Source organism: Peromyscus californicus, unplaced genomic scaffold (genome assembly GCF_007827085.1).
Source record: "Peromyscus californicus insignis strain IS unplaced genomic scaffold, ASM782708v3 Scaffold_11__1_contigs__length_118956290, whole genome shotgun sequence".
In the NCBI taxonomy this organism is placed as follows: Eukaryota; Metazoa; Chordata; class Mammalia; order Rodentia; family Cricetidae; genus Peromyscus; species Peromyscus californicus.
In genome coordinates, this window is record NW_026294402.1 from 114,458,718 (window position 1) to 114,474,637 (window position 15,920).

The 15,920-nt window shown below is 54.8% G+C and overlaps 1 protein-coding gene across 1 annotated transcript; it reads right to left on the reverse strand.

Moving 5' to 3' along the window:
* Positions 1-1,237: 1,237 nt before the first annotated feature.
* On the reverse strand, positions 1,238-14,140 carry Csrnp1 (cysteine and serine rich nuclear protein 1). The gene is given in 7 exon segments (XM_052724311.1): positions 1,238-3,285; positions 3,732-4,046; positions 4,566-4,825; positions 7,269-7,329; positions 7,331-7,387; positions 7,389-7,539; positions 13,983-14,140. Coding segments are annotated over 6 exon segments (1,779 nt in total). The 5' UTR covers positions 7,500-7,539; positions 13,983-14,140; the 3' UTR covers positions 1,238-2,310.
* Positions 14,141-15,920: the final 1,780 nt, after the last annotated feature.

The following is a 15,920-nucleotide window of genomic DNA, read 5'->3' on the forward strand; positions in this document are numbered from 1 at the left end:
GTGCTGTAAAGAGACAGATGTAATCATGTTTTATCTGTCTCCATTTATCTCAACAAAACTCCGCTGAAGTGACCCTGTGGCTCTAGATGGGAGTTAAAAAGGTCTCAGTCTGACCAAGGACTGAGTCTTTGGAGGAGCCTTTAGGGTCACTGGGCTGTCACCAGGCACCCTAGATTGTCAAGAGAAGGCTCTCAGAACCCTTGAAGAGACACGGATGTTGCATGCTGGAGCGATCTCTGCACAAGGGTCTCCAGGCCCTGGTGAAAGGGGTGAGGAGATAGGACAACAGGATGTACCAGGAAGTCAAGTAAGCTAAGCCAGTCACCGGGACATGTGGCCCCTACAGGCAGTGATCCAAGCCTCAGTCCTCTGGGGGTCATTGATGTAGCCATGAGGTCATGTCCATGAATAAAAGAAAGCTACCTAAACAGTGGCATGGCTGTTAAAAGGCAAAGGTCAGAGACAAACATGGAAACAGAATGGGTATCCAAGTGTGTTCACAGGTTTATACACACATGACCCAGGCATTCAAGGGGCTGCACACGTATGAATCATGCAGGCCGTTGGAGAAACCCTTGGCTCCAGGCGAGTAATCTGCAGTCCCCTCACTAGGTAGTGAGAGCTCAGATTGAATTCATCCTTCTGGGTAGAGGTGCCTGTGGTCATTCCCTATCATGCAGGCTGGGGTTCCCCAGAGCAGGCTGTTGCCTGGTCTGCACTGCTGGCCTAAGGCCTAATCTGGCTGCCTGGGGACAGGTCTGACAGGTCTGGCTAGTAGACACTTCCAGAGCTCAGGTCCCCAGCTGACTCAGGGACTACAGCTGTGGGGGCCTGTCACCAGGCCAGGCCTCCACTAGCCACATCTTATTGCCCTGCTCTTTCTGGACCCACAAGTGACTATAGCTTCTGGGCCAGGGCCCAGACCAGTGTGTATGTATGCCAAGGAGGGTGCCCTGGCCCAGCCCAAGCTGACAGCCCGGCCTCCTTGTCACTCCCCACTGCACCCCAGATGGCATTGTCGAGGAATGGGTTAATCTAGGGGGAGCACTGTTTCATTTCCCAGTCAACCCCTCAGCTGGCTGCCTGCAGGCTGCCTGGCCTGCCTGGAAGGAAGGCCACCCGGCTGTCCCTCCTGCCTCTCAGCACAGCCACCGGCTGTCCACGCTACCCTGCAGGGTCCCACCCCACTGCTTCCTGGGGGTGCACCATGCTCCCCACCCCACCAAGGAGACCACACTTAAAAATAGAGCGTCTTTATTGGTACCTGACAGCTCAGGTACAATGTGTTCCCACAAGCACACAGGCTGGCAAGGCCTCCTGGGCAAAGAGGCAGGCCCAGAGCCTGTGTTTCTTGGCACGCACACACAAAGAAATGAATAAATTATAGTTCTGACACTTAGAGACAATATAAAAATGCATACAAAATTCAACATCAGCTAATGAAGGGCATAAAAGCCCTCAAGAGCCACCCCTTGCCAACTGGCCTAGGGGCATATGGTGGGCCAGGATGGAGTTCAGTGCCCAGAAAGCCCTGAGACAGTGATCTGGGGTGCACTATGGGGTGTGCTTCAGGTCCTGAGGCAGGCCTGTTGCCCATCTTGGGGCCTCTGGCTTCCCATCCTACAGGAGGGGTGCTATACCCATGGTCTCGGGAAAAGGGAACCGGGCAAAGGGCACGCAGCGTGGCCGGGCAAGGGCAAAAGGGGTTTTGCTCAGGAGCCAGGCAGCTGACATAGATCACAGGCGCAAACCCACACAGTCCACACCAAAGCCCAGACAGGCAGGGTACACCGAAGGGAGTCTGCCCCAACACTGCCCACCTGCCAGAGAGGCTCAGCCACTGATGCCACAGTCCCCCAATAAATTACAGAAATAAATTACATCTTCACAGTCCAGAAGATCTAGCTCCCATGGTTCACAGGAAGCCACAAGCCCGGACTTCAGCCCTGTCACTGCCTTTGGACCAAGGAGCATACCTATCCAGTGCCGAAGAACGTCTGTGAGGCAGAAGGAGGGCCCTGCTGCTCTTCCTCCTCCTGGCACACACTGGGGGGTGGAAGACCTCTGCGTGGATATAAAGAGCCCAGGCACTGGGAGAGGGGTCCCCCTCTCCACCTTCTCTTTAGTACAGAATAAAAAAATAAAAAAATAAATAAATTCAGAGTGTTAATGTAAAAATAAGAGGGTGCATTTAGCACCCGTGGCCAGGACCAGCCCATGGGAGACCGTTACATACACAGACCTTGGGGAACCCCAAAATCACACAAAAAGCAGCAACGGGGCTGGGGGGCAGGGACGGCACCTCAGTCCTCACACTGGCAGAGGCTCCAGCAGAGGTACCAAGGCAGTGTCCTCAAATTGGCTCTCCAGAAGGGGTGCCAGGACATTGGTAACCGGCTCTGACAGGCCCAGGAGAGACTCCAGGAAGCAAGTGCTGGCATCCCTTGGTGGAGAGAAGCTGGGCAAAGGGTGGAGGGCCTCAAGGCTGTCCAGGCTGCCAGATACCCTTCGGGAAGTGTAGTGAGGACCCAGACTATAATCTGGCAGAGCCTGGAGCAGCTCAAAGGAGTCGCAGGAGGATAAGCTGAGGTCCACAGAGCCACTCTGCATGGCCTCCACCCCAGGGGATCCAGAACTGCCAGGGAGACTGCCTTCTCTCAACCCTTCAAGTCCGCTGTTTAGGAAGCAGCTGGCATCCAGGTTGGCATTCTCATCTAGGATGCCTGATGCAAGGCTAGAGCCAGACTGGCTGTGAGTCCAGCTGGCCAGGCTGCTGGGGTCACCAGTACCAAAGATGTCAGCCAGATGGAAGCAGCTGAGGTTATCCAAGTCGCCCACACCCCTTTCCTCCTTCTCCTCTTCCTCCTCCACACCAAGGTCAGAGTCACTGAAATTCAGAATCTGCACCAGGCTATCTTCATCCACGCCAGACTGGAAGCTGGGACCTGGCAGGCTGGGTTGGGCAAGGTGGTCCGGAGCCTCGCTATTGCCGGAGGACGAGGATGTGGAAGAATCGGTCATGTCGCTGCTGCAGCTGTTATCTCCCAGCTCATGGCTCACAGGGGGCGTGGCCAGCGGAAAAGGGGAAACCAGGGTTTGTTCACTGGGACTGTCCTGGACGGGAGACTCCAGATCCCCCAGGCTCTCAGCACCCTGCTCCATCTGCAGACGGGTGAGCGTATGGATGAAATGTGTCTGAACTCTTGCCTGATTGAATTCCACACGGCCATTGGGGTTCTCACAGCCCTCCCTGCAGCAGCCGCAGGGGAATGATGTGTGATCCATCTGCAGAGGAAGACAGTGCACAAGTAAGGACTTTGCGGGTGTAAGAAGCCTGCAGACCCGGCTCCACACCCCACCCAATCCGGTAGGTTTTGCTTTTTGTTTTGTTTGTTTTCAAGACAGGGTTTCTCTGTGTAGTTTTGGTGTCTGTCCTGGAACGCACCCTGTAGACCAGGCTGGCCTCGAACTCACAAAGATATGCCTGCCTCTGCCTCCCCATGTGCCATCAATGCCCGGCTTGGTTTGCTTTCCCTGACTGGCCTTGACTTTATAGATACCTGCCTGCCTCCGCCTCCCAGAGTGCTGGGATTAAAAGCGTGTGTGCCACCACATCTGGAGATTTTTTTTGGTGTGTGATGGTTTCGCTCTGGTGGTGGGCTAGGGATTTAACACAGAGACCCTGAACCTAACAGCCACACCCTCTTACCCCACCCGCTCCAGCCACACACCTGGCACTTGATGCCGGCCAGGCTGCAACTGCAGGTCTCGGGGTCACAGACGCCGTCACAGTGACAGCCACAGTCCTCCCGCGATCGGCGCAGCGCCTGCAGCTCCCGCTTCTCCTCCCGGTCGATCCTTCGAACACCCGAAGCACGAAGCAGGGCCCGCCGCTGCCGAGGTGGATGGGGCTGTAGGAAATTCACTTCCTCCAAGCGGCCACCAGCGACAGCCACTGCCAAGTCACTCTCTACAGAGGCGTCATCGATGGCATCTACTGTGAGGGGTAGGCCTGCCCCTGTCTCCGGAACTCCAGCCACTGAAAGCTACATGTACAGGCAGGGGACGAGAGTGAGGTATTGAACAGATCTCATATGCGTCACCCTACGTCAGACACAAAACCCTTCTCTAACTAGATACACATACCGGCAATGTCAGGTCAGTCTCCAGCCCTCCTAAGTCTGGGAAGAGTCGAGCCTTAGGCCCCAGGCCTGGCCCTTGTCTGAAACCGCCTACTGTTCTGTCTCCTGAGACAGGGCCTTGGCCTGTGTAGCCGAGGACGACCTCGAGCTTCTGATTCCTCTGCTCTCACCTCCCAAGTTCTGGGATGACAGGTGTGCACCAAGATGCCTGGTTTATGCGGTGCTGGTAATGGATGCCAGGACCTCCTATACACTAGGCAAGCATTCTATCTGCCTGAGCTATAGCCCCAGCCCTTGAACCCTCTCTGTATGCCCCCCCCACCCCCCACCCCACCCCACCCCCGCCCCAACACCAACCACAGGCCCGTTTCTCTGCACAAGTACTGTGCAAGCTGACTCCAGGAGCTGCATGGGTCTCCGTACCTTCCACCTCAGCATCTCCAGTTTCTCCTCCTTCAAGCGCTGACGGAGCTTCTCACGCCGAGCCTTGACCCGCTCCTCTGTAAACTCAGCTAAAGAGAAAAGGCGGCAGGTGCTGTGGCGAGAAGCCATACCCAAGGTACAACCACCTCGGCTGGGCACACTGGTGAATCCCTGGCACCGTGGGAAATAGTAGACAGTGATGCCATCAAAGGTTACACGACCTGGACGTTCCCTCGGAGCCCGCTTCAGGATGGACGGGGCTGAAAGGGACAAGAAAGGCGCAGAGAATGAGTCTCTGAGGTGCGGTGTGATTTCTAGGAAGACGCCTACCCGTCCATTCTATCCACCCACCAGCCTGGCTGGAGCTGGAGCTGGTGAAACTGAACGCCACACCCCAGTCAACATTGGCTGATTGTCATTTATCAGTCCAAAGGGCCGCATTTGTAGATGGAGCACCTGGCCATTATTACCAAGGAGTAACAGTTGTCTGTAATTTTTGCTCTTTTGCTAAGCATTCTTTACATGTAATAAAGACAGTAATTCTATGTTTAAATATATCAAGCAACTGGAGAAAATGGCTCAACACTTAAGAGCACTGGCACCCACGTGGCAGCTCACAACCCACCTAACTAGTGCCAGGGGATCCAACGCCCTCTTCTGGCCTCCTCTGGCATAGCATGCACACGGTACACACAGGCAAAATACACACATACATTCTAAAAACGACTTATTGATGTTCTCCTTTGTAGTTTAAGTGTTCTGCAACAGACTTACAAAGTCTTTATAAGGTATTGATTACATATTGAGAACAAGTTGTAGAAGTTGGTTTTCTCACCATGTGTGGTCCAGGGATTGAACTCAAGTCAACAGACTTGATGACAAGCCCTTTACCTTCTGAGCCACCTCACTGGTACTAACGGTTTTTGTTTCTTTTAAACTTATTTACTTTTAACAAGTGCGTGTGTGAGTATAGGCCTGTCGAGCATGTGCCCTTGAAGTTCAGAAGGTGTCAGGTCCCTAGTGCAAGTTACAGGTGGCTGTGAGCCATCTGATGTGGGTCCTCTGGAAGAGCAACCAATGCTCTTTAAACTAGTATGCCATCTTTCCAGCCCTTGTTTATGTTTTCTTGAGAGAGGGTTTCACTATGTAGCACTGATTGGCCTAGTACCTGATACATCGACCAAGGGTGGCCTTAGACTCACAGAGATCCACGAGGCTCTGCCTCTGAGTACTGGAATACACCATCATATCTGACTTAAAAACAAAACGGGGTCTCATGTATCCCAAGCTAGCCCTGTGACTGGTTCTATATCAGGAGATCTTGAATTCCTAAACTTCCTGCCTCTACTTCCCCAGTCCTGGGATTACAAGTGTTTGCCACTATGCTCAGTGACTTCAAGTTAATATATTAATTTTGCATTCAACTATCTGAGGAAGATTCTAAATTCTAAAAGGCTTTCTGTTTGTTTGTTTGTTTTGGTTTTTCGAGACAGGGTTTCTCCGTGTAGCTTTGCGCCTTTCCTGGAACTCGCTCTGTAGACCAGGCTGGCCTCGAACTCACAGAGATCTGCCTGCCTCTGCCTCCCGAGTGCTGGGATTAAAGGCGTGCACCACCACCACCTGGCTGGCTTTCTGTTGGCAATGTTAGATTCTAGGCATTAAAAAATCATATTCTCTGTGCGTGTGCCTGCGTGTGAAACACACAGGTATGTATGTACATGAAAGTAAACAGAATAGCTATGATGTTCAAAACTTCATAGTGAGACCGAACTTGTGTAAAAACATTCCCTTTCGACAGACAGTGATGGCACACATCTTTCATCCCAGTACTCAACAGGCAGGTGGATCTCAGTAAGTTTGAGGCCAGCCTGGTCTACAGAATGAGTTCCAGGACAGCCAGGGCTACACAGAGAAACACTGTCTTGAAAAACAAACAAAAAACAACCAATCTCTTTGTAGGGAAAAATGTATAAAAAGGTTCTTGGAGTATCAAAGGTCTACAGAGCCCAAGTTCCAGGACAGGCTCCAAAGCTACAGAGAAACCCTGTCTCAAAAAAACAAATATAAATATACATTATATAAAATATATAATATAAAAGATAAACTAATAAAAAGGACCATCTTTTCGGTTTGCAATCAAAATTATTCAAGTTTGAAAAGATAACCAAGAACTCAGTCATGGTGGAGTACATCCACAATCCCTGTACTAGGGGGGGCAGATGCCACCGAGTTGGAGGACAACCTGGGTATGAGATTCTGTCCTCAAGGTTAAAAAAAAGGAAGAAAAGAAAACAATCAGGAAAAACTCTTTTGGGAACATTCAGAAAAAGCTAAAAAGCAATGAAACAGGAGGGAGGCGGCTGAGCAGGCCATGTGCATGGGGACAGTAGTGTGGTGCCAACTCCTGCTGGGAGCCCAGGGCGTGCTGGGAGCCCAGGGTGTGCTTGCGGAAATAAAAACGCAAGAGCAGCCCCTTAGAAAGGCCCCAGGGCCCTAGGGGAGCAACATTCCTGACAGCCTGACTCCCAAGGTCAAAGGAAAGTCAAGGCAGGGCCAGGTGTCTCCAGATAGTGGGCAGTGTAAGGCTTCACAGAAAGCCACATCCCCAAGGCCACTCCCAAGGCTGAAAAGGCTAATTTCACCTTTAGGGAATGAAGGGGTGTTGGGGGGCGGGGGGAGGCATCACCAGGACAGAAGACTTACGAGTGAAACTTTGGAGGCCACAGGAGTCCTGATCAGGCTGAGGTGCCTGATCACTTGGTCCCCTCCTCATCTGAGTTCCAGGCAGGGAAGACAGAAGAACCGGGGGAGGAGGAGAGAGAGAGACCTGCCTGAGGAGGAGGAGGAGGAGGAGGAGGAGGAGGAGGAGGAGGAGGAGGGGCTGAAGAAGTCCTCTTCCAGCTGGTCAAACTTCCTCTTCAGGAGCCCAGCCATAGTGGTCTGCAGGGGACTCTAGGAGCTGAGGACAGATGGCCTGGAATTAGAATAAGAGAACTCTAAGTGGCAAGCTCCCAGCCTAACCATGTTTTCCCCATCCCTGGCTCCACCTTCCATGGTATCCCCCCAAAACTCCATCTGGGCCCTCCAGCCCTGCCAGAAGCTGCAGATTCATGGTAGGATCTCCATGAGAGTCCTCAGAACCAGACAGCACAGTACCCCTCCATCAAATGACTCTTAATATCCAAATCCCCAGGGCCTTTGGACCTCCCAAGACCTGGCCCCTGATCACACATACACACACACACACACACACACACACACCAACACACCAACACACCAACACACCAGCAGCGCCAGAAGGCAGGACAGACCAACAGATGGACCGACAGAACTCGGCCTGTCCTGGCTCATCCTTCAGGAATCCTGGTGGCTGACTCACAGACACTTGAGTCTGTGAGCTTTGTGTGCTTGCACGTGCAGGGTCTTCCGCAGCTGCAGTCTGCAGAGCCTGCCTCTAAGGGCAGCACCCCTGCAACCCACACACAGGTCCACCACCTTGCCCACTGACAGCCGTGGGTCCTACTCCCTGGGCCAGGCTGATCGGGCGCTCTGGGAGCAGGCAACTGGTTTTGACATTGGCTCCACTCCGGACAGGACTTCCCCAAGCCCTTCCCCTCCCTGGGATGGAGCTTCTCAGAGTTTCCCTCAGAAACCCCCATGCCACAGGAGAAAAGTCCCCTGCTCCAGGCTGAACTGCAGGCAGGACACTTTACTCTGATCTCAAAATTCACCCGTGCTTTGCCTTCTACTCCAATATGGTTGGTTAATTCTCCTTAAAACCAGACCTCTAACAGTGAGTGAAACTGACCTGGAGAGCGGCTGTCTAAGCCTTCTTGCTTGTGGCTTCTCTGGACCCCTGGTAGGGTGCAATCACTCACCAGTCAGGCTGGAGGGGTGAAACTCCTTCCCTGACCCCCAGTACATGGACCAGTAACAGTCCCTCCAGGACTTGGGGATCAGAGGACTCAGGATGTTAGCTGAGTGCAGCTACCTGCTGTCGGACTGACTGGTTTGTCTTGTGGAACTCACTCCTTCAGGGCTGAATGCCCACAGCTGGGGACCCCTCCCCCAGCACCATCACAGGAAGTGAAAGGGGTAGGAAAGCTCTCTGGGTCTTCTCCACTGAGGTGTCCTCTTCCTATGCCAAGCCTCTCCGGCAAGTCCCTGACTCTGAAGGCACCAGCTGTCAGCCCACTCACTGGATAAAAGTACTCATGGAAGCCTGCCTTCTCCTCCAGGCAGACATGGGAGAACCAGACCAAGTCCCCACCCTGGGCCTGGGGGAATGAGGATGACAGGTGTTTCCGGGGCAGTTTCTCAGGCTTAGTTACCCCCCTTTCCCAGAGTCAAACCACAAACACAAACAGCCCAGTTGACCTGTGGGTTCTCCCAGGAGATGTGTGGTCATGAGCCAGGCACCCTGACCACAGACGCACGCATACACACGAGTTGACAGGCAGCCTCTAAACATCCTGTCACGGCCACCACAAGTCTAACGCATGGGGGGCAGGCACACTATCCTTTTCTCTAATTCCAGTTGCTGCCTATAAGACAAAAGGCACATCTCTGAGACCCCAAGACCAAGGGCCCACTTCCCCTGGAAATACATAATTCCACAGGCCCCAAATTGAACCCTGTCTCTGTTCCCCACCCCCCCATGCCATCTGTTCCTCTTCCTGTGTTCCCTGTCTTAGTAACAGCACTGCCACCCACCCAGTTGCTCAAGCCAGAAACCTGCAGTCACCCCCCAACTCCTCCCTCCCCTCCTCTTCTTGCACCCACATCCAGGCAGCACTCAGTCCTGGAAGCCCACGGATAGGCTAGGCACAGATTCTGGAGGTATCCTAGTGGCTAACCAGGACCAGAATTCACTGACTGCACTTGGACCCTGGCTTGGATACTGGCTGGGTGATCCTGGCAAAATTCCTTAACATCACTGTCTCCAATTGCCTTAAGCCCCCAGAGGCCAGGCAGGGTGGTGCACACCTGATATCCTAGCACTTGGGAGGTGGAGGCAGGAGAATTGAGAGTTCAAGATCAGCCTCAGCTATGGGAGAAATGAGAACCTCTAGGGCTAGGAGGTTGACAGGAATCAATGCACGTCAATGCACGTCAGTGATTCACGCTCACCGAGTGTGCAAAAAAATAACAAGCTCTAGGACTCACAAGACTAGACGCAGAGCAGTGAGAGCATCAGGAAATACAGACTAACAGAAGGTAGGACCAATCGATGGGGACACCAATTGTCTCTGCCCTCTCCACAGTCAGGCTAGGGAAGCCAGTGGGAGGAGGGGTGTGTGCTGGGGACAGTTGTGAGGAGTCCTGGGGGATGTACAGGATGATGGTTCAAGGTTAGCTTGGGTAGTTTGCATGGGCATTAAATGTTTAAAAATTCCTCTACTGTATTTGTGACATTCCTGTACTGTATATATAGATTCTATGTAGGTCACTATCAATCAAAATTTGGGCTGATGGTATAGCTCCGTGGTGAAGTGTGAAAAGTCCTGAGCTGGCTTCTCGGCACACACGCAGAGTTTATCACCTGTTCCATGTCTCTGCCCCCACCTGCTCCCACCCATTTCTCTCCTGCGCAGCCCTATACCACAGCCAGAATGACAGAACAGAAATGCCACCTTGCAGACCCCATGCTGAGCAACACTCTTTGTAGTTCCCCACAGAGCCATGTCCCTGTCACTCTCCCTGGCTTCTGCACAAACTGGGAACAGCCCAGCCTTACATCCTTCCAGAAGTCATAGCTAGAATCTATAAAGTCTCGTTTGAGGCAGGAGAATTGCCTGGAGTTTCAGGCCAAATTGATTTACAAAGTAAGACCCCCTCCCCCCGAAAAGCCATCTCCAAACAGATCCCCAAAGCTCCCCACTTCTGCCTTTTTGAGGTACTGCTATGGATAAAACACTTTCCAACAAAAATACTCCGAAATTGAAGATTAATCTACAGTGTGATGACCTTGGAAGCGGGAGCTTCAGGAAATAATGGGCAGCTGGAATGAGAAAGGGTCTCCTGTAGCCCAAGATGGCCTCAATTCCTGACCCTCCTATGTCTACTTCCCAAGTGCTGGGATGACAAACACATGCTGCCATGTATCTGTGCCTCTGAGGGCCAGGGACATGGCTCAGTTGTCTGGCATGCACAAAACCCTGGGTTCAAGTCCTTAGAGAGGTATGTGTGACTAGAGAGCAGTTAAGAGCACTGGCTGCTCTTCCAGAGGTCCTGAATTCAATTCCCAGGACCCACATGGTGGCTCACAACCCTCTGTAACTCCAGTTTCAGGGGATCCCACACCCGTTCTGGCTTTCAAAGGCACTAGGCATACACATGACACACAGACCTACATGCAGGCAAAACATGCATACACATAAATTAAACATAAATCACTTTTGATAGACAGACTTGTCCCTCTATCATAAGGAAACAGCAGGACAGTGTCCACTACAAACCAGGAAAGGGCCTTACCAGGTTGGGGCCTTGATTTTGGTTGCCCCAACTTCCAGAAACAGAAAAGTGTATTTTGTTTAAGCGGCCCAGACTGACTGAAATGGCTCTCGGAGACCCTGGATTTCCCTCAGCACCCCCTTATCTAACCACAGGATAACGGCCTCTCATACCAGGCTAGGCTACCTCTGCCTAGTCCCAGTAAGCCTGGCCCAAACAAGCGCTCAGGATAGCCCCACAGAGAGACAGTCCTTGGCCCAGGGGTCTCAGTGTGGCTTTCTCCTGCTCCTGAAAGCTAATTTAAGAAGGGGACACATGCCCATCCCCCAGCCAGGGTCAGAGCTCAGGGTTCAAAGGTGGCTTTAAAGACAGGGGAGGGAAGTTCACTCAGGCTGCAGGCAAGTGTGAGAGAGTATCTCAGAGGCTCCCGTTCCCCAAGAGTAAACAGACGCCAGGGAGGGAGGTGTGGACTGGACAGGGATCCATAGTCAAGTATATCCAGATAAGAACTAAGGAGGAGGAGTGTCCACATCCAAAGCTGTTAACATCCCGGAAAGGCTAGGTTGCGCTCCAGAGTGTGGACCTCTGGCTGGGTCTGAGGAGGAGGGAAGGGTGCCACCTGGGATCCAGAGGCTGAGAGAAGTCAGGGACAGGAAGACTGCCCTGCAGACGAGAAGAGACCAAGTCAGAAAGGGGAATGAAAGATAGCTATAAAGAGTCCAAGAAAAGGGCCAGACAGTGAGTCAGGGTGGGGGAGGGGCTGCAGCAGAGCCTCGGGAATCAAGATCCTGTTCCCAGGGGGAGCAGAGTCCTGTCCTAGGGTCCTGGAGGAACGAAAGGCCATTCCCAGGAGCTGGCTCAGGCAGAGACACCACCGACAGGCTCCGGAATCAAAGAGAACCAGGCTCCTTCCGGGACGGTAGCAGCCTAAGAATCCGGGGCCTCCCCCTTCCTGCCACCACACACAGGCACTGACAGGCCAGAGAACGGAATGTCACCCCCGTCTAGTGACCACAGCTAGCTAGTACTGAATCCGGGAAGGCCATTCCACCCAGGCAACTGAGGGGCAGCTGTGGGAAGTCTCAGCCCACCCGTGTGCCCCAGCCCCCAGCCAGGGCTGGTACTAGGGAGGGGGCACCTCTAGCTACCTCGATCCCCCTTCCAGGAATCTGAAGAATGTGTCCTTTGACCTCAGAACCCCAGGTCTTCATCAGTCATGCCCCCACCCCCAACACCTTGGGTCATAGGACTCCAGACCCTCCTGAAGGACTTCCTGGGATATGGGAAAATCACCTCCAAGCCGTTCTGGACCTCACGGAAACAGTGCAGGGCAGCTCAAGACACAGCAGACAGGAAGCACTGACATGCCCCTCCCCCATCGGTGCCTCAGAAAGTGATCAGGGGGGAGGGGACAGTTCTTTCGATTCAGCCTCTAGGGCCCTGCACTGGGTAAGTGCCAAATGTTTGCTGGCTATATGAAATACTTGGTTCTACTCAGGAATACCGCACCTGACAGTTACTGTTTCCTCTGCCCAAAGCCAGTTCTTCACATTCATTCATTCATTCATTCATTATCAACCAAATTCTTGCTAAGCTTCCAAAAGATGCCAAGCACTATGGGCGGACACTTCCGGCACAAGGGAAAAAAAAGACCTACATCCAACATCTCTCAAGTTGGAGTTACAGGAGGTGGGCAGGAAGGGTAGCTGGGCAAGGCAGGTCCCTCCGAAGAAGGGACGTTGGCAGAGTTCCGGACAGGGGACAGGGCATGGTCCAGGGGCTGCAGCAAGGGCAGCAAGCGCGCCTTCTGGTGGAGGTGCAGTTACGAGGGCCTGTGTTAGTTAGCCCGAGGGCACAGGAAGCCACCCAAGGGTGTAAGCAGGGACTGACAATTCTAGATTTGCATGGTTAAAAGATGCCTCAGCACCTCGGCGGGAGAGGGTGTGACCCGTAGGACACACAGGGCAGGGCCAGGTGAACTGACAGGAGAGGGCAGAGAGAAAGGGGGCAGATTCAGTGACAGCCGGAGAGATGGGGGCGGGGCTGCCAAAGATTTGGGGGGAGTGTTGACTTACGCTCGGCAAAGGGGCTGAGACTCCGGGCCGGAGGTGTTGGGTGGGCAGCCAGAGCGCAGGGATGGATTCTCTGGTGTCAGGAATGTGGGCTACGTCTGGGAGTGACTGTACCAGCAACCGAGTGACTAAGTGTGTGGCTGTTGCTGTGGTGTGGGCATTTCTACAGTGCGTGAGGGCGAAAGGGCCCCGGGGAGGGGAAACTGAGGAAGGAGATGAAATGCTTGCAGAAGAGGGAGTACAAGCGCGTGGGAGAGAGCCTACGTGTGCCCGCGGGTGGCCGGTGGAGCTGCGCCCCGTGACTCACGGCAGTGGCCTCTGCGTGTGACGGTGACAGGTGAACAGACGACACAATCCTCCGCCCCCCTCCCTCCCTCCCTTCCTCCCTCCCGGGGTCCGTGACTCACCAAGCCTCACTCATCCCTCCACACCCTCCCTGACCCCCGCCTGCCGGGGGCGCCCGGCACACGCCGCAGCTCCGGCACTCCCCCCCCTAGGGAGCCGGAGGAGGAAGACGACCAATGTCACCTGCCCCGGCCACGCGAGTAACTTCTGAAAAGTTCTCAGGCAACTAGGTCAAAAGGAAACTCACCCGCGGGCACGCGCACCCCGCCACTCTGCCACCTGCACCCGGCTTTGGGGCGCCTGGGCATCTCGGGGTAACAGCCGCGGGGCGGGGGAGGGGAAGGGAAGCCTGGTCTCCCCCACCTAGCAGCCGTGGGCTCCCACCCGGGGCGCGCGATCTCCAGGCAGGCGAGGCGGCCGGATCCCGGCGGGCCCGCGGGAGGACCCAAGAGAGATAAGCCAAGGGACTGGAGTGACAGCGCCGCTCAGGCGGGACGCCCCCTGCCCGGATTCCCTTCCGGCCGCGCTCGGGGTCCCCGGCACTCACCTGCGCTGGCAACGCTCGCCCGCCAAGGACGCCGCGGCTACCCTTGTCCCGGCCCCAGGGTCGCAGCGCGCGCAGCGACCCGCAGTGCGCTCGGCCGGGCGGCCGTCGGTGCAGCCGACCCAGGTCTGCGCGTCCGGCGGCGGCGGCGGGAGAGACTGGCTGAGCCCCGGCCCCGCCCGCAGCTCCGCCCCCCTCGTCAGTGGAAAACTCCGGGACTCACGGCGCTGACGCACGCCGGGCCTCCCGCCAGGCCGCCCCGCAGCCCGCAGCCCGCGGCCCCGCCCCGGAGGCGCCGCCCCCTCCCCCGCCTCGAGCCTCCCCGCGGACTCTGACCCCGCCGGCCCCGGCGCCGCTGCTCCGCGCTCGGCTCCAGCGATCGCCGAGCTCCGGGCAGAGCCGGGTCCTAGAGATGCCCGCCTTTCTACGCCGAGCAGTCCCGAGCTGCAGACTGGGTAGACTGAGGCTGCGAGCGCTGGGAGCTCCTCCCCCTGCCTCCGCCCGCCCTAGGCAGCCTATTATCAATCCAATCTGACGACCCTTCTCGGGCCCCTACCTATCCTCCTCATCCCCAGATTCCGCAGAAAGTTAACCGAGACTGGAGACCAGCCAGGGATGAGGAGAGAAGGCGGAAAAGGTCATCCCAGGGCCTGGCCTTCACCTCTGCCCTCAGGCCAGAGCCCCCACTCCTGAACAATACCTAAAGCAGAGATTGCTGGAAACAGCTTCCCCACCCCCATCCCTCCTTTAAAACAAACAAACAAACAACAAAAAAAGAATCTGGTTTCTCCTCGGCCGGACCCTAGCCACTTAGAGCGGCCTGCTGCCTCCCCTGCTCCCGCCAAGACCGTCCCTAGGCTCGCAGCCAACTGCCTGTCCTACTGGGCAGAAGAAAGTATGTTCTAGCAGTCAGCTTCTATCTCAGGAGCCCACCCTAGTCGTCCTCGGCCCACGGCACGTCCAGCTCGACCCAGCACCGAGAGCGTTTGCATTCTTCCATCTGGCTGCACCGCCTGGAATGTTTCACCCTTTCTCTGCTCTCACCTGAGGGAATCCGACTACGCCTAGAAGGGCTCAGCGTGGACTGCCTCCTCCGGGAAGCCTTCTCTGGAAGCTCTGGACCCTCCCCCTCAGCCCGGCTCCCACTGCATTCTGGGTTCTTCTGTCTGTCCTAGATGAATGTTGTCAGTGGCTAGTCCAACCCTCAGGATTCCATTCTCCCCTCCCCCGGATGCAGCAGGGAGGTGACCTTGTGTCCTGCCTAAATGGCATCTAGGGTGGAGATCATGGCAGGGTCCCTTCTTCAGTCCTGGGTGTACATGTACAGACAGCAGGCGGGGTGACGCCTGCCCTTCGTCTGTGGTAATCTGGGGTCTAGGGGGCAGATGAGGTCTCTGACACTCAGCTTTGGTACAGTGAAGCTGTGCTGGCTGAGGCTGCTCCGGAAATAGACTACAGAGCTAGCTGAAGATGGAGGGCAATTGCCTGCCATGTTGAAAGCCAGTTTGCGTCCAGCCAGGATATATGAAACCTTGTTTCAAAAGCAAACACATAAACCGGGGTGTGGTACTTTCTGTCTATAATCCCAGCACTCAGGAGGCAGAGACAGGTGAATCTCTTGAATTAGAGGCTAGCCTGGTCTACAGAGCGAGTTCCAGGGAAAAACAAAACAAAACGTGGCCTGGTGTGGTGGCGCACACCTTTAAACCCAGCATTCGAGAGGCAGAGGCAGGCGGATCTCTGTGAGTTGGAGACCAGCCTGGTCTACATAGTGAGTTCTAAGACAGCCAGAGCTACATACATAGCGGAAACCCTGTCTCAAAACAAAAACAAACAGAAAATACTACAGAACTGATGCCAGTCTCTAGAGGTGACTGAGCGGTCACAGCTGTCCCTCCAGGCCATGCAAATCCCCACCCTCAGATAGTCAGCTGGCCTCTC